General features: G+C 44.1%; 1 protein-coding gene across 2 annotated transcripts in view; it reads left to right on the forward strand.

The window, feature by feature from the left end:
* The first annotated feature begins 1,270 nt into the window (after positions 1-1,270).
* RCAN3 (RCAN family member 3) overlaps positions 1,271-19,244 on the forward strand; it is a 32,323-nt gene continuing 14,349 nt past the window's right edge. The window contains exons 1-2 of one of the 2 annotated variants that reach the window (XM_024554387.4): positions 1,271-1,607; positions 8,391-8,645. In XM_024554387.4, the coding sequence (XP_024410155.1) occupies positions 8,451-8,645 (195 nt within the window). In that variant the 5' untranslated portion in view covers positions 1,271-1,607; positions 8,391-8,450. Of the gene's footprint in view, positions 1,608-8,387; positions 8,646-19,244 lie in introns of both variants that reach the window. The other variant, XM_024554386.4, reaches the window with a different exon arrangement.

Genomic DNA, 19,244 nt, shown 5'->3' on the forward strand with positions numbered 1-19,244 from the left:
GGCTCTCAATAAATATTTGTTAAATAGATGAAAGAGGAGCACTTGGTTAGGCCAAGGTCGGGGGCAGGGGCAGCAGCCAAGCTGCAGCAGGAACAACAGAAACAATGAGCAGGAGGCAGGAGGGGGTGATCCTTGGCCGTAACTCTCTGATGGGGCAGGATCAGTTGTGAAAGAGTGATTGGGACCATAACCCAACCCTGTGTTCTTAGTTTAAACATAACGGAGATTGGAAGAATTCTACACACGGGAATCCTTCTTCCTCCCCCAGGACCCAGGCGCTTCACTGCCTGACAACACTGCCTCCTTGATTTTGACCTTCAGTTTGCTTCACTTTGACTCTGAAGGGGTTATGGGTGGGTGATCAGAGCTGATTTCCACCAACTTCACATCCTTAAGACAAATCCCTTTCTGGTACTGTGCCTCTGTTTCCCTCTCTGTAAACTAAGGAAAGAGACACAGGCTCCCTCCCAAGCTTGGTCCAGCTGTCTTGTAATAATAACAACAACAACAACAACAACAACAACAATAACAACCACCGCCACCACCACCTACCAAATAAAGCCCCAGTCCTACCACCGTAACTTTGAACAAGTCATTGAACAGCTTAGGCCCTTGCTCTATTTGTAAAATAAGCGTAATTATATTCCACTGTCTCCCAAGGCTTCTGAAAGAATCAAGCAAGGAAAGCGTTTTGTGAACGGGAAGCTAAAAAATGTAAACATTATTAATACTTTACATGGGGCGAAGAGGAGAGCCGTGGAGGAGCGGGGGGGGGGGGGGGGGCGGCGTCAGTATCCCACCGTGGTTAAGAGCCCAGCATAAGGGTCTGCACATCCCAGTGCTACCTATAGCTCAGCTGCCCACCAGCAGCCTCATGTCAGGCAATTAAGCACAGGGACGCCCTCCTAATCTACAAAAGGAGGATAATAATATCCGGTTCGCTGCTTACCGTGAGGTTAAATGAGGTAAAGCTTGCAAAGCACGCGGCGCATTGTACATAGTAACTGGCCCTCAGTAAATGCTCCTATATCCCTACTATTCCTGTGGCTGACAAATGGGCTAAGCAGGACAAAGATAAACTATTTCTGGTCACGGTGGAAAACGAAAAGGTCCCCAAAGGTCCTGCGATAGTGAGGACCTAACGCCCCCGCCCCAGCATGACCGTGCACACCCCACCGCCCGGAACACGAAAACCGGCGTTGCGGGCCAGGCACGCGCGCGCGCGCCCGGACCCCGCCCGCCCCCACGGCCGCGCGCCAGGGGCGGGGCCGCTTCCTGCCGGCGACCGGGACCCGCGCACCACATCGGGCCGCCGACCTCTGGCGCCTGCGCCGCGCTCGCTCCGCGGGAGGAGGGGGCGAGGCGGCGCGGGAGCGCGCGGGGCTGGTGCACGCGCGCGACGCCAGCCTCTCGGCTGGGCCCTGGCGCCGCTCGCTCCCTGGCCTAGGCTGTGCCTCCGGCAGGCGTCGAGGGCGTGGCGGTGAGGCTCCTTGCACCGACTCTGCCCCGACTGCCGTCCGGGGTGTCTCCCCAGGCCCGGCTTCTCGTGGCGCCCGGTCCTCTCCCTTGGTTTCCTGCCTGTCTTCCTGCAGCAGCCAAGCGCTCAGGTGAGTCTCCCCTTCGCAGGGTGGGGCAAGCCCCTGGCATCTCCAAGCCAGGTGTGCGACCGGCACGGGCGACGGGGGTGGTCCAGCCCTTGTCGCGCCCAGCGTCTCCTTTGATTCCTCTGGGGTGGTGTCTTGGAAAACAAAAACAAGAAAATTGTCCTCTCCTCTCCACCAATAATTTTCTCCCAAACAATTGTGTGACTTTCCGAAAAGCTGCCAGGCCCAATCTGAAGGCAGGAAAGGTGCAGTCAGTAACACAGAGAAGGCCAGAAGTTGGAAGCCCCTCTTTCTCTCTCACTCCTCCTCGGATAACCATCTCATTACTTATTCGCCAACTTCTTGAAACTTGTCTATCTGCTTCCATCTGCCGCCTGGACCGGTAGAGCAACGCCGTTTTCAGCTCGCTTCGTTGCAGCTTCCGTGCAAAATCTGATCACGTCCTTCAGGGATTAGGAGTCTGGTGTAGGGAGCAGTTCAGATCCGAGTTTCAGATGCAGACCGGGATTATTTAAAGGGATGTTTTAGTGTAGTGCGAAGCCAAAAACATTCACTCCCCCTTAATGAAAATTACCTAGCACACTACATTTATTCTGACTTTTCACAGAACTCTGCATTTGGCAAAAGAAGCAACTGACTTATTTGTAGCTGTGATTACATATGATTTAAGACTATTTCATTACCTCTGGTTCTACATATTAAATTCTAAAAACACAATATTGAGGCTGAGAATATAGATGTTGGTGCATCACGTGCATTTGTACTTTGGGGTGAGGATTTTATGGTGGCATTCTAGAAGTGCACTTTTGTTGCAGGAAGACCATGGAAGGCCTGAAAAAACAACAGCCCTTTTTTAGCCATGCCACCGGTTTTGTATTTTACTGGGTTGACAAACCTTTTCTTCCTTAGGCTGGGAAGATGTTTCAATGCTTTTAGGGCAAAGAAGATTTTTCCCATTATTAAATCGTAATATTTGTAAAGCTTTAAACATGTGGATCTTCAGGGTTACAAATGAGAACAAATTTTGCCTGGTGCTAGAGGATTGGTTGGTCGAAAGACTTCAGCCAAACGTGAAAAACATTGTGATCTGGAAATCTATGCAGCTGAAGCCTGTGAAATAATGGAAACTCTAAAGTTCAATGTCATTTGTTATTTAGACCTCAGAGCCCCACAGAGGATGGAGGTCAGATAGTGGATCTCCATTTTTCTCTTATAATGTAGAGGTTATAGTGAGGGAAAATGAACTGCGTACAACAGAACAAATAGTATCAATTTTTTTATATCCCCACTTCAATTATTCTTTAGAATCTGTTATTTTCATATGTTCTGACAGTTGATTTGTGGTGTTTGTTTCTGTTCTCTCTCGAGCGCAAATGAATACCGCTATTCCTGGGGGGGCACTGAACCTCAGCGACGACAACAGGACCGATTGTAGATTACTTGTGAAAAGAGGGCATAGGTCATCGGAATATACCCCAAAATCTAATTTTCACCTCTTTTACTTTATTGTTGCACCAATTTTATTTTTTACCACAGCTATTAAAATGTAGTAAAATTCTACCTACAAATGGTGAATGAGGAGGGAATAAGTAGAAGGTAGAGGCTTGTAGATAGCCATTCATTGACAATCCTGAGGGGTTTTTGAAAAAAGAAACTTAATCTAAATTTGTAATTTAGAAGTTTCAAAAAGGAATTCAGTAGTTCAACAGCAACTGTGAATATTTTCCATATGTGATATGTGAGAGAACAAACAGAAGACAAAAAGCCAAGTGACTTTTCCAAGGTGATTCAGCAGGGCTCTGGAGAACCGGGAATGGGGGACCTGTTTGCTTCCAGGGTTGTTCAGTAGCATTTTGAATGCATCAAAAAATAATAAGTGCCTCGAGCCTGAGGTATTTGAAGTGGTTACCAGGTTGAGAAGCATATGATTTTCAAAAAAAATTTTTTTTTTAATTCTGGAGGAGGAGGAATTTAGCTTTTCTGATCAGAACTTAAAATGCAAAGTCAAATCCATGTGCTTGACATTTCGGCTTGATGGATTACTTTTGTCACAAGACTTGTAGCTGAGCAGATGGTCACGCCACTTGGACTTTTCCACTCATTTGATGTTTCCATGAAGAAACCATTTGCCGGAAGTCAGCCACAGCTCCATAGCTGCAGCTGGGCTGCAGGTGATGGTGAACTTTGCTTGCAGAAGCTGGGGGGCGGGGGGGGGGGGGGGCACTCCTTTGTGTCCAATCGGTCCCTGCTCCCCTGGGTTAGTAAACTGAGGGACGGCTTGGGCTTATCATAGTTGGAGTGGGGGCAGAGTTAGCAACAACTCCAGTAATAACAACGTGGAAACAGTATATACTTTTGTAATTCTTTTCTTGGTCTAATTAAACCAAGCCACTATTTAAGTACCAGCTGAGTTACCTTGTAAGATGATTTCTGTACGCTGGGATTGTCATGTCCACTGGCCGACTTTGATCATCTCTCTCTATTGAAATCCAGCTGCATTTATAATGTCAAAAATCACGAAGTGGTTGACAATGTTGACTTAAGCGATCTCCGAAAGAGTTTCGTGGCTTGTCTTTAGCAAGGGAGCCGCCATTGGGAGGATAGGTACTGTGTGTGCTGGGTTACAACATAAAATTTTGTGAGGCCTTTTTCAGCTAGTTCTCTGATTTTAGATCTTGAAATGTTTTCATACAGCAGCCGTATTGGTGGTTTTGTGGGTAGGTGTGCACTCGAACAGTTTCCTTAAAATGATACATAACAAAGGGATGGTTTCACTTTGATAGCCATTTTGTTGCTTGGAAGTAGATCATGTGGGTATGGATTTTGCTCATTTTGTTGTGTTAATATCAGCTCCACCAATGGCTCTGATGTGATTTGGGTCCTTTCGACCCAACAATGCACGGACGTAGATTGTGCCTATGTCATGACAGAGCACTGACTATATGCAAAGTATTACTCTGAGCACTTAGCATATATTCTTTCATTTAATTCTTCTAATACCCAGGGATTATTATTGTCTCCTCTTTAGAGTTGAGTTAGCCAAAAGAGAAACAAAGCAATTTACCTAACATAGAGCACTGGGGGAGCCAGAGTTCAAATCTGGAGAAGTATGGTGGAGCCCGACACAGGTCTGATGCAATATGACTTAAAGACTGTTCAAACTGGTTTCAGTCCCTGTGGTGTTTCATCCATCCACCCTTTTAAACTGTATCAAGTATACAGTAGTGTGTAAGTGAAGAAAATGTACCCAAACTAGAAAGATTATTGAACTATCTTGTGACAAACAGCAAATAATTCAACAATAATCTTAAAAAGTTGAAGAGAGAATAGCTACAAAGGACATAATTGGGATAAGTGACAGAATTTGGAGAGGGACTCTGATTTAGATGACAGAATTGCATCCGTGTTAAATGTCCTCGTTTTGATCATTGTAGTGTGGCTCGTGTCGGAAAATGGTCGTTGTTCTTACACACTGAGGTGTTGGGGAGCTAACGGGCACATTCATCTTACTCTCAGTGGTTCGGGGGGAAAGCATATGTGTAGAAATAGGGATAGAATGATTTTTTAAATGGGCAAAAACGTAAGTAATTGCTAACTCTGAGTAAAGAGTATATAGGAATTCTTCAGTACTATTCTTAACACTTTTGTTTGATATTATATCCCCTCCATAAAAGTTACCCAAAAACAAAGGTAGAAAACAGGAAACGAAGGTGTAACATTCTAAGAATTTTTTTTCAAGTCAGGTAAAGGATCGTTTCCTGTGCTCTGATTTTTTTTAAGGGGTTGGAGGAAGAAGCTTGAAACAAAAAAATCATATCAAAAATAATTTGACTTTCTCAAATGTAAACATCTAGCCATTCAGAGCTCCCCAGCTCTCCATCCTCCAACAAAGGACGCAGTACTTTCCTCACCTCTTTTTAATGGGTTGGAGATAGGGAGGAGATTCAAAACATTAGTGTCTCTAAGAGCTAAGATACAAAGACGGTCCGCGTTAGTGACACTGAAAGTTAAGTTGGGTTGGTCATATCATTGCCCTGCCTAAAAACCTTCAGTGGCATGCTGGCGCTGAGTGGGTCTTATGTCAGAACACGGCAACCTTGTTTTCGAGGGCACCTCGCCCACACCTACCTTTCTACCTTTGTCTCATGCCACCCCCACCCAGCATGTACACTCTGGCCGCATCAGGTCACGTGATCTTTGTGCATGCTGATCTTTTTGTCTTCCCGCCTTTGCCCATGAACTGTTGGCTTTGCTTGGAAAGTTCCCATTCTCTTCCGGCTGAAATTCTGTTCACCCTTCGAGTTGCACCATAACCTCCTGTGGGAAGCTGCCCTGATCTCATGCAGAATTACGTGTCCCTTGGCCTGTGCTGCCCTGTCAGTGGTGTGAGCACCGTGCTATCTGCTTTCATTCAGCAAGCCCTATTAAGCATATACTGTGAGCTAGAAACTGTGCCAGGGACTAGGGATTCAGCCGCCCTCCTGGTCTGGTAGCTAGGAGTGATTTGTAACAAATAGTCATAAAATAAGTATAGAACAGAGAAATAAACAAAGTGCTGTGAGAGCTACATCTGCTCGGGACAATTTAGTCTGGAAGAAAAGATTACAATGAAAGCCACGATGAGATACATTTCTAACCCCTCCCCCTCCACCACCCCCAGTGGGTTCCTTTCCGGATTGGAGATTTCCAGCACAGTAATCTAATTAAATGAATAAATTTAAAACAATTGTAGTCCCTGTGGGGCTACTGAAACAGATATATTCGATAGAAATCTAAAAATAGAAGTCTAGAACCCAGGAGAGGGAGGTTGAGTCCCGAGACATAAATCATACAGAGCAGGGATCTTCCTGAGCTCAGGCGGGAAAGATGTAGGGGCAGGTCCTAATCTCTGGGGGTCATGTACTTTTTCCAAACTCCCCACCCTCTTCATTGCCCAAGATTCTGCTCTGGCTTCCCCCTCAACTTGGGTGGATCCTTCCAGGCTTAAGAATCACTGTATGGAACCAGAGACAGTATTGATACACGTGTGGTGTGTACCTTAGGGAGGCAAGGAGCAAAGCTCCTGGTGGTAAAGTAGTTAAATGCTTGGATGTGGATAAAACCACCCAGGAAAGGGAAGAAGAGGAAGAGGATGGGGAGGAAACCTTAAAGAGATGAGTTGTAAAGGGTGAGTGCAGAAAGAGGAGCCAGTGACAAAGACAGCTGGCGAGGAAGAAGAGGCAGGAAGGACCAGGACCCAGAAGGCAGAGGCACAGGGAGGTCCCACAGTGACTTGGGGGGGGGGGGCAGGGTCTCGTGCTGCAGAGATAGGCTGTGTCCTGAGAGTAGGTTCCAACCGTGAGGAAACCATTGCTGTCCACAGTGCGGGCGGTTTGAGCCAACAGGTAGTGGCAGAAGTCCAGCTACACTGAATCCGGGAGTGGCTGGACCGGAACACAGCAGATACGGTAGTCTTTCCAGCAAGTTGGTAGGAAAGGGGAAGGAGAGACAGAGAGATGTGGACTGAGGGGAAGGTCGAATCTGAAAGGAAGGTTTTCTTGAGTGTTGGGTGGGTGGGGACAGCAATCTTGAATAGGTGTGTTTGCTGAGGAAAAGGGACAGATGGAGAAGGAGAAATCGGAAGTATAGGAACCAGTTAATAGAACAAGGTCCTTTAGGCACGGCTAGTGTTGTTGAGAAGAAATTCTTGCTTTGAGGGAGCTCCTTGAGGATGAGAACCATGTCCTATTTACCTAATGTCCCCAGTAATCCCTGCATGCAATAGGCATTCAGAAAATGTTTATAAAAGCGATTAAAGATTTTACTTTTTAGAATGTCTTTCCTGATTGATGTAGTAGAATAACAACAACAAAATAAACACTATTTTTATCCTATAATTAACATTCTGTCACATGCTCTAGCAGTGTATTTGTGGCCTTGTGTTCTTTGAAATAAAAGGGAAAGTAAATTGGGTGACATCGAGGTAGTGATAATCATGAGCACTTAATTTTTCTGGGCCTGATATTTCTTGAGTTCTGTGTGCAAGGCATTCTGCTTGGCGGGGCGAGGGCAGCTCATTGGAGGGGACAGGCTCTCTCCCGCCGTTTAACGGAGAAGACACCCGCAGCTGCATGCTTTGGGGTTAAAATGATTGATTATTAAACATTCAGAAAAGGACATCATTTTGATTATCCTCTATGTCAGATATTTGTCTGCTGTAACTATTTCTAATATTAACAAAAACTGACTTTGTATAGAACTTTGGGTTCTGTGTAACTTCATTCTTTGAGAATATACCCGAAAAAGCCAAATTGCTTCAGAAAGGGAGAGTCGGCTCCTTGCAGGCGGCATCTCAGGGTACAGATGGCGAGCGAATCCGTGTGGGCTCCATTCTGCTGTGCCAGCTTCAGTGTTGTAGGCCTAAAACCCACAACAAATATGTGAAGGCAGCCCTGGTTCACATTTTCCTTCCTACGCCTTGTAAGCGAGCGTACATATTGATGTTATCTCGTTTTCTGTTATCTTTTTTTACCCTCAATTTCACTAGAAAACTTTTTGCCTTTTTTTTTTTTTGGTATTATATCATTGCCAGGGAACTCTATTGCACAAAGTATGCTAAGCAAATCAAATTAGTTTATATAGAACTCATGTATGAAGACTGGAATAAGTTGATTTAAACGCTGGTTTAAATGCTGGTTTACCTTTACTGAATAACATCGTTGCCTTTGATGAATTGTTTCCTTGAGAATTGATTGCAACCTTACTTGGCCCTCAGAGTCTTCTCTCTGTTGTGTTCTTTTTTAGCAGTAGATGCCCGGTAGACGTCTTAGAAGTTTAAAAACGGCAAAGACCTGCTTTTAGGGGATAATGCTGAGGGACACGATGAAATCCTGGAATGACAGCCAGTCAGATCTCTGTAGCAGTGACCAAGAAGAGGAAGAAGAGATGATTTTTGGTGAAAATGAAGACGACTTGGAAGAGATGATGGATTTCAGTGATCTGCCCACCTCACTTTTCGCGTGCAGTGTCCACGAAGCCGTGTTTGAGGTGCCAGAGCAGAAGGTAGGCACATACCCTGCCCTTCCCTGCATTTGGTGGTGCGTTGCATGTACATGGATTCGGGGGAACAGAGCCGGCGGCTGCCCATTTGCAAAGTTTGTTACCGGTCCATGACAAGTACAGAAAGTGTGCATCAACCTTTAGACGTTGCTGCAGCATATTCATTATATTTTATGAGTATCAACCTGGCCCTGGCTGACGTGGCCCAGTGGATTGAGTGCCAGCTTGCAAACCAAAAGGTTGTTAGTTCGATTCCCAGTCAGGGCACATGCCTGGGTTGCGGGCCAGGCCCCAAGTTGGGGGTGTGCGAGAGGCAACCGATTGATGTTCCTCTCACACAGTGATGTTTCTCTCCCTCTCTTTCTCCTTCCCTCCTGCACCCCTTCTAAAAATAAATAAAATCTTAAAAAAAAAAAAAGAGTATCAACCTACAACAGACAGGAAATACTTAAAAACCAGTTCTTCCCCACAAGTATTTTGAGAACCACTAGTTTATAGTGAATCAGGTCTCACTAAGTGCATTCATTCATTCATTCATTCACTCACTTTTGGAGGCTGTAGTTAAGAAAAAGCCGCTGATTTTTAGGGTGGCTTCCTGTTACCTAGGAATAGATCCACAAGAGAAGGAATGTTTTAAAAAGTCTTTTTCTAGGGCTAATTACATAATTAGGACTATTTACAATTTCATTTTAACAGATTTGCTAACATTTTGTTTTACTTTCTACATTTTGACTTGGGCAAAATGATTATGTTTATTTTTTAAAGGTTGCTCTCCTTTAGTTCATTTATTATTTACCTGGAAAGAGAGAGGTTTTGTGTGTTTATTTTTCCACATGACCTCCCAAAAGTCTATGGGTCTTAGTCCTACAAAAGTAGAATATTTCTCGCGTCAGTATAAGATGCACGTTCTGAGACGTTTCCTCACGGTGCCGTCAGCAGAGCAGCCCTCGCACTTTGAATCTCTGCTCTCAGCGTGTCCTCCCCCCAGTGACCTTCTTGGGCAGAGCTCCGTGGGCTTTGACTCGGAGCACACCCGAGTGCCTCCAGTGGGGAAGGCACTGTGCCAGTTGCTGCAGGGGGCAGAGCGGGCACTTAACACCTTTTGCCCCAGTTTAAAGTCCTGCAGTGGAGAGAATAGGTCATTTGATGGGAGATGGAATACCAGTGTCTTTTTTTTTTTAATTTTTATGGTTATTCAATTACAGTTGTATACCTTTTCTCCCCATCCCTCCACCCCACCCCAGCCGAACCCACCTCCCTCCCCCACCTCCACCCTCCCCTTGATTTTGTCCATGTGTCCTTTATAGTAGTTCCTGAAATCCCCTCTCCTCACTGTCCCCTCCCCACTCCCCCCTGGCTGTTGTTAGATTGTTCTTAACTTCAATGCCTCTGGTTATATTTTGTTTGCTTTTTTCTTCTGTTGATTATGTTCCAGTTGAGATCATATGGTATTTGTCCCTCACCGTCTGGCTTATTTCACTTAGCATAATGCTCTCCAGTTCCATCCATGCTGTTGCAAAGGGTAGGAGCTCCTTCTTTCTCTCTGCTGCATAGGATTCCTTAAAAAACTAAAAATGGAACTGCCCTTTGACCCAGCAATTCCGCTGCTGGGATTATACCCTAAGAACCCTGAAACACCAATCCAAAAGAACCTATGCACCCCAGTGTTCATAGCAGCACAATTTAGAGTACCACTGTCTTTAGTGACACTTGAAAGTATGTTGGGTTATCAGAGGAGAGAGGATCACAGTCATCTGGAATAGACAATCTTATGGGGAGGTGGCATTGGAGTAGAGCTGTGGAAGTTGGTAGGAGGTTAGCAGGGAAAGGAAAGCGAATTCTGGCTGGAGGGAAGAGAATGAGCAGAAGAAGTGAATCACGAAAAGTGCGGACCACTTCAGTGAATCGGAAGCAGTTCAGTGTGGCTGGTACACAGGTGAGATGTAGCCAAAGTCATGGGCCGTGGAGCAGGAAAGGTGAGTGTGGGGCGTCCTGCAAAGCTCAGGAGCTTGTCCTTCTTTGGTGAATCCTCCAAACAAAGGAGTTCCGGTCAGAATCACACTTTCGGGAGATCACCTGACAGTAGTGCAGGCACAGTGGTGGAAGGAGAGCGGCCAAAAACCTATTTGGGGTTATATAAGGGTGGGCAAAAGTAGGTGTACAGTTGTGAGGACACGAAACACAGTTCTCTCTTGTATTGTTATGGATGAATAATTGTATTTATTGGTTTTACAACTGTAAACCTACTTTTGCCCACCCTCGTATCTAACCTAAATATATATGTTGGAAATCGTATCCGCAGAAATTCTAGTAGCAGTTCAGTGGACTTCAGGTTGGTTTTATACAATTCTTAGTCATAGTAAGTTCTGTGTGATAGCCTGAATGCTAATAAGCTGAAACTGTCAAATATAAAATGTTTCTATAATAAAATTAGGTGGATCATCAATTGGATACAAAATGTGAGGAGAGTCAGGTGTTTCCTTTACATTTTTCTCACTGTGTCTTACTCTGCTCTCACGGCCCCGGAATAACCCATTTATGCAGGTCATCCACACGTGCAAACACAAAGCAAAACAAACCATTTCTGGTGGAGTAGAGGCGGGGTAATCATCATAATTGCAACGACACGCTTTGTTGTCAAAAGAATTTTAGGTTTTTTTCCCCCTGACTTGAACAGCTTTTTGTCTTTATAATTTTGTAATCGTTGGAATGAACTTTTACCTTCTTCTGAATAGTAGACTAGAGAACACGGCTACCGTTTTTATATACAGGCGACTCTTCATTTCAGATTGCTAGATGTTGGCTGTACGTTTTCATTTATGGTTCTTGAAAATAGTGTGTATGAGGTGGAGGAGGAAAAGTAAAGAATATAATAAGCTGTAAGAAAAATGAACTGAGACTAATCTCTTAATTTAGATTTCCACAGCAGCACAGATATTAGTTTTGACGTGTTTGCTCAGCTCATCAGTAGCTCCACTGCAGGTTTGATCCCTCATTTTTCTGTAACAGGTTTGTATATTTCCCAGTATGATTTTGCTTACTTGCTTGTTGTTTTGAACTCCAGTTTTCTCTTTCTTAAAATAAGAAAAAAAATAAGCAGGCTTCTGATTTGAACAGGAGAGTTGTATTTTTCAAATACAACTTGGGTTTTTATAATGTAGGGAATAGGACTGTTCTTTCTGTTTTAGGTCTGTGTGTCTGAGGGGACTCAGTAAAGGTAAATGCAAAGCAATGTTGTCGATAGGACTTACTTTATAAAGAAATGCGTATGGCTTTCGGATTATAGTCCCTTTGCACCACCCCAGAGCTGTCTCTGCTTATCTACTCACCGTAGGACATCTGATCTGAGTTGTTTTTCCAGTGGCGGTGGGTGGGGTATACGAAATCATCTCTGCTTGCTCTCTTGTTCCTGCTTTTTTGATCAATGACACTTCGCATCTAATACAGTTCTCAGTACAAGGTAACACCTGTTAAGTGTTTATTGAATGAATGGACTCTGTAAGATGGTTGTTGAGGATTTAGTGCTGTGATGAAGAAACAGAATTATGAGCTGAGTGAGGTTAAGTAGTACTGTGGAGATTTCATCCAAAATTATGATGTCAGATATTCTGGCCCAAACCTTTTGTGGTCTGTGTAATCATATGTGCAATATAAAGCTTTCTATCAAGTATTTGGTTCTATTCAGACCCTCTGTTTAAAGAAGAGGAGAAAGTATTATTTAAGAAAAGTAAATGGTCTTTGGAAGTTCACTGAATGCACTGATTCTCTGGTTTTTAAATTAAATCAGTCGTGTGTTTTCTGATACAACCTTCAATGCATAAGAAGTAAGTCCTTCTTTGAGAAAAGGATTTGTTTTAAATTTGGGAACTGAAAAAGGGATTTAAAAGGAAGAATGTTTCTGTTTAATGAACTCTGTTTTTAATAGTGCCTGGACTATAATAAGGTTTCAGTAGATATTTGTTTCATTGAATCTGTAGCCATTCTGGCTACAAATAAATAGAAAAACATCCTGTGTCATGGACTGGAAGACTTAGTATTGTTACAATGTCAATACCCCTGAAAGCAATCTAAAAATTCAGTGTAATTCCTATCAAAATCCCAATGATATTTCTTGCAGAAATAGAAAAGCTCATCCTAAAATTCATGTGGAATCTCAAGAGACCCCAACTAGCCAAAACAATCTTGAAAAAGAATAAAGTTGGAGGACTCACACTTCCTGATTTCAAAACGTAATGCAAAGCTACGTAGTCAAAACAGTAGGCACTTACATGTCAATTATATCCTAGTAAAAATAAAAGTGAACCAGTGTGGTACTGGCATAAAGACAGGCGTATTGGCCAGTGCAATAGAACAGAGACCCCAGGAATGAACTTTGCCTATATGGTCAACTGATTTTCAGCAAGACTGCCAAGACATTCAGTGGGGAAAGACAGTCTTTTCAACAAATGGTGCCGGGAAGACTAGATACTTACACGCAAAAGAATGAAGTTGGACCCCTACCTTATACCACATACAAAAATTAATTCAAAGTGGGTCAAAGACCTAATGTAAGAGATAAAAACTCTTAGAAGAAAACATAAGGGAAGAGCTTTTTGACATCGGATTTGGCATAATTTCTTGGATCTGACACCAAAGCTCAGGCAACAATAGAAAAAATAAATTGGACTTTGCCACAATTAAAAATGGGTTCATGAACGGTCACCATCAACAGAGTGAAAGGCAACCTACAAACTGGGAGAGAATATTTTCAAATCATATCTGATAAGGGCTTAATATCAAGGGTATGGAAGAGCTCCTAAAACTCAACAACAACAAAAGCAAGCAGCCCAACTGAATGATGGGCAAATGACTTGAGTAGACATTTCCCGAAAGAAGATACATACATCACCAATAAGCACGTGCAAATGCGCCCAACATCACTAATAATTAGAGAAATGCAGATCAGAATCACAATGAGATACCACGTCACACCCATTAGAATGGCTATTACAAAAACAGAAAAGTGTTGACAAGTGTGCAGAGAAATCGGGACACTTATGCATTGCTGGTGGGGATGTAAACAGGTGCAGCTGTCATGGAAAACGGTATGGAAGGTTCTTTGAAAATGTAAGCATAGAATTACCATATGATCCAGGAAGTCTGCTTCTGGGTATATTCATGAAAGAATTAAAAGTGACTCAAACAGATATATCAATGTTTATAGCAGCATTATTCACAACAGTCAAAAGGTGGAAACAACAGAATAAACAGTGCAGTGTATACATACAGTGGAATGTTATTTAGCCTGAAAAGTGGATGGAATTCTGATACGTGCTACACCATGGATGAACCTTTGAAGAGAGTGTGCCGAGTGAAACAAGCCAGACACGAGGACAAAAGTTGATGTGAGATGCCTACAGTAGTCAGATTCAGAGAGACAGAAAGTAGAACAGTGCCTACCAGAGGCAGGAGTGAGGGGGGAGTAGGGAGTTGTAGGGTGCAGAGTTTCAGTTTGGGGTGATGAACAAGTTCTGGAGTAGTGATGCACAACAGCATGGATTGTACACTTAAAAATTATACCCTAAGAACCCTGAAACACCAATTCAAAACACCCTATGCACCCCAATGTTCATAGCAGCACAATTTGCAATATCCAAGTGCTGGAATCAACCTAAGTGCCCATCAGGAAATGAATGGATGAAAAAACTGTGGTCCATTTACACAATGGAATACTATGCAGCAGAAAGAAAGGAGCTCTTACCCTTCACAACAGCGTGGATGGAAATGGAGAGCATTATGCTAAGTGAAGTAAGCCAGGCAGTGAAAGACAAACACCATATGATCTCACCTATAAGTGGAACCTAATCAACAAAACAAACAAGCAAGCAAAATATAACCAGAGACATTGAAATAAAGAACAAACTGACAGTAACCAGAAGGGAAGGGGCAGGGGGGTCATCGGGGAAAGAAGGGGAAGGCTTGTCAAGGAACATGTATAAAGGACCCATGGACAAAGCCAAAGGGGGGAAGGATTGAGGGTAGGAGGTGGGGGTAGGTGGGGCAGGGGAAAATGGTAGTGGGAAAATGAAGACAACTGTACTTGAACAACAATTTTTAAAAAATAAAGATCTTAAGCTAAAAAAACCCCAATAGTTAAAATGGCACATTTTGTGCTTTGTATATTTTACCATGATAGAAAAATGCAAGAAAAGAATCCATTTTCTTGAGTTATTCTTTGTGATATGTTTATATATAACACATATAAAGTATTTTAAACTATAAGTAATAGGCTTTTACAGGTATATGTACACACACACACACACATATCGAGTCTGTAGTATGTGGGGGGGGACACCTCTTGTCCCACTGCACACCCCCTCGGCCCACCTTTGCACTCCAGCTGTCACCGGCGGACCTTGTCTGGACTGACAGCGAAGTTCGTGGATTAACACTGGTGCGCGGACCGCACCGCAGTGTGGGTGACATGCAGGGATTTTCGGGCATCTTACAGGCATTTACAAGTACAAAAGCAATCTTCATGTACCTTCAGCTATAGCTGTAGTTTTCGCTGCGAATACTTTGTCTCAGAAACAAAGGTTAAAAAGGATTTTCGGTCATTTAGTTAGGCAGTTAGGTATCTTAATTATCGTCCGTATTAGGATGCCACTGAATAATCAGGATGGCTGTCTTGTCCTTAGAGACCGTTGGTTTACAGATCCACATTCTACCCCATTCGTGTCTGCAGTATTTGTTGAATGTCGTGCCGGCCACGGTTACTTTCTAGGGAGACAGTGGGGAACGGGATGAGGCGCCAGCCGTCACAGAGCACAGGGAGAGGACCGTTGACATGCCAGCAAGTGAATAAGCAGTTCGGAAAACAGCAAGTAGTGTGAAGAAAATAAAATAATAGGGGGACAGAGAGTGACTGAATGGGTGGCATTTTTAACCAGGGAAGGCCTGTGTGAGGAGTGACCTGAATGATGAGAAGGACCCGGCATGATCATCCTTGGCCTCCTCTCACTTAATTGAAATTCATTGTAACATCATTTTAAAAACTTTTCTGCAACGTGTATGTAAAACTCAAAATGCCTTGTGATTATCTATCTGTGTTACAACAAATAACGACACCTGTCCTGCATCAAAGCATTCCCCCCATAACCTCGATTTCAGTTGGGAAGATCCGCCACTCTCCACATCCGGGTACGGCTCACGGCTCTTGGGTTCTAAGAAACAGCCAGATTGCCCATGTGTGTATGTTCCTAATCTGTTGAAAGCAAGGTGCTCCCATGGGTGGGGATGGGGTAATTCAGGAGTGCGCAAGCTCAGAACAGGCACACACATCACCTCCACACTGGCTGGCAGAGCCCGGCTTCAGAGGCTTGCTGTTCATTGAACATGTGCCGAGTAAAAGACGGGACGATTATCTGCAGGGTCAGGATACCCGCCCTCCCCAACATTTATGTTGGACCTTCGTAAATTAATTTCAATTACCGTGTCTTTATTATTTCCTAATCTGATTTACATTTCTTTTTATTAGTTTTATAGGTTGTGTTATATTAGGGTAGCAGCCCTGGCTGGTGTGGCTCAGTCGGTCGGAGTATCATCCCATACACCGAAGGGTCCCCTGAGAGGTCGTGGGTTTGATTCTGGTCAGGGCACATACCTGGGTTGCAGGGTCGGTCCCCGGTCATTGCACACAGGAAAGGCAACCAGTTGACGTTGCTCTGTCTTACAGTTATTAGGTGCTTTAATGCCTCCATGTCAGCCATTTCCATTTGCTTTAGTGGCTTATCATTCTCCTTTGCTAGCTTGTCACCGTGAATACATGCAGAACAAGTCATTTTCAAGGCTTTCATCAAAGAGTTGACTTTAAGAAATAACAAACAAAACAAAAAGGTAAAATTAATAAACAAGGTTAAAGCCACTGATGTGAAAACCATATATTTTATTTATTTATTTATTATTTTTTTATTTTTATAATTTTAATTTTTTATTGTTATTCAATTACAGTTGTGTACCTTTTCTCCCCATCCCTCCACCCCACCCCAGCTGAACCCCCCTCCCTCCCCCACCTCCACCCTCTCCCTTGATTTTGTCCATGTGTCCTTTATAGTAGTTCCTATAATCCCCTCTCCTCACTGTCCCCTCCCCACTCCCCCCTGACCATTGTTAGATTGTTCTTAACTTCAATGTCTCTGGTTATATTTTGTTTCCCTTTTTCTTCTATTTATTATGTTCCACCTATTATGTTACCTATTATTCTCACCTATTATATGTTAAAGGTGAGATCATACGGTATTTGTCCCTCACCGTCTGGCTTATTTAACTTAGCGTAATGCTCTCCAGTTCCATCCATGCTGTTGCAAAGGGTATAAGCTCCTTCTTTCTCTCTGCTGCGTAGAATTCCATTGTGTAAATATACCATAGTTTTTGGATCCACTCATTTGCTGCTGGGCACTTAGGTTGCTTCCAGTACTTGGCTATTGTAAATTGTGCTGCTATGAACATTGGGGTGCACAGGTTCTTTTGGATTGGTGTTTCAGGGTTCTTAGGGTATAATCCCAGCAGCGGAATTGCTGGGTCAAAGGGCAGTTCCATTTTTAGTTTTCTGAGGAAATTCCATACTGTTTTCCACAGTGGCCTCACCAGTCTGCATTCCCGCCAACAGTGCACTAGGGTTCCCTTTTCTCCGCATCCTCTCCAACATTTGTTTGTGGATTTGTTTATGTTGGCCACTCTGACTGGTGTGAGATGGTACCTCATTGTGGTTTTAATTTGCATCTCTCTGATGGCTAGTGATGCTGAGCATCTTTTCACATGTCTCTGGGCCCTTTGTATGTCTTCCTTGGAGAAGTGTCTGTTCAAGTCCTTTGCCCATTTTTTAATTGGGTTGGAAAACCATGTATTTTAATATGCAGAATTTTAGTGTAACTACCAAAAGAAAATCCCTTGTATCCTTTCCCTCAATTCCAGTCCCAAGTTCATAGCAGAATAACACAGAGTCAGTGTCATAACAGAGAAGCAGTTTTCTTTGCTTCAAAGGGTCAAGTGCTGAAGAGTCCTGGGAGGATGGACACCGATCTCCTGACTCAGTGGTGCAGTCTCACCCACGCGCAGGGCTCGTGGGCGGGCATGTCTCCTAGGTGACTGCTCCAGCAGCGCCATGCATCCGAACTACTGAAGGACAACTCCGAAGGGCAGGTTCCAACTTCCTGTTGGAAACCCCCATAGCAGCCACTGGTCTAGATCAGAGATGTCGTGCCATCTCTGTCCATTCACCTCCTGCCCAGGGATCCACATCATACAGAAGAGCAGCTTTTTCTTTCTTTCTTTTTTGTGAGCACAGTGTGGCAAGTAGACTGTTGTAAACTCTACCCTATTTCTGCTAATAACAGTATTAGTACTCCCCGGTCACTGTTCTAAAAGCTTTAAATTTTCACTCTTTCTATCCTCAACATTAACCCAATGAGCTGGGTACTCTTACCATCCGCATCAGCAGGTAAGGAAACTGTAGACACAGCTTGCCCAAGGTCGCACAGCTGTATGATAGAGCCAGGAGTCAAACTCAGACAGCCTAGCTCCAGGGTTCTGTGAGTTGAGAAGATAAGTGGCTGGTAGAAGCCCTATGACCTGCCTGCAGTTACGTGTCCAGGTTGTAGATTGCTCCTGAGGTCTGTCTTCTGTGGTCTCATGTTTGAAGAAGTGAACATCCTGATAACTGGATGCAGAAAGGAGTTTTGTTTGTACTAATGACCGAAGAGTGGAGAGCTTCCGGTGCTCAGAATGGATAGTGTCCTCTCGAGTCCTCCTCTCAGATGTGGAGGAGGGCGTGGTATGTTCACCGGTGCAAGTGCTCCGTCCCCAAAGTCACAGGAAAGAGACCACCACATTGACAACATTGTCTGTGGGCCACTGGAGCACCTGCAGGCCGGCACACACCATTCTGAGGCAGGACGTGAAGTTCAAGCTGAACCTGGACTTACCGAATCTTTCCTCCTTCGTGGACGGGGAGAAGCAGAAAGAGGAAGTGAAGATTCAAGTAGACATCCTGGAGAGTGGAGTCGTGGATCTCTCCGTGCATCTGGCGTGGACATAGGGTCCTGGGGACAGCAGTGTGGCCAACTGAAGCTGTTTTCTTTTCCTGGGGACACATACCTGGCTTTCAGAGGAGGAACTCACTCGTGTGGTTTTTCTTACCTCTGATGTCTTAGACCAAAACCCTATGTTTGAGTCCAAGTGCCTGGATGAGTTGGGAAGCCTTCAGTGTTGGGTGGGCCATCTCGACTCATTGGGTTAGATAATTGCCCACCTGTAATCTGACTGCCTCTTCAAGATGCCCGTCAACCAGCTCAGCGGGGCCGCGCGAGGACATGTTGAGCAGGAGGCAGAACCCTCTGCTTTTCACCATTTGTCTGCTGTCTCCCAGCTCTGTTCCATCGGCACTTTCCTCCAGGGGGCTTTGTAGTCGGCTCCTCTGTCTTCTCTGCTCTTTTCTTTTCGGGGAAACAACCAAAACAACTTTTGGTGTAAAAAGACAAAGAAAGCCACTGCTTCTGCCGGGAACTGTTGGGAGCTGGGATCTCATTAGAAGTTCTCACAGTTATGGTTTTAAGATTGTGCCTC

Source organism: Desmodus rotundus, chromosome 3 (genome assembly GCF_022682495.2).
Source record: "Desmodus rotundus isolate HL8 chromosome 3, HLdesRot8A.1, whole genome shotgun sequence".
NCBI lineage: Eukaryota > Metazoa > Chordata > Mammalia > Chiroptera > Phyllostomidae > Desmodus > Desmodus rotundus.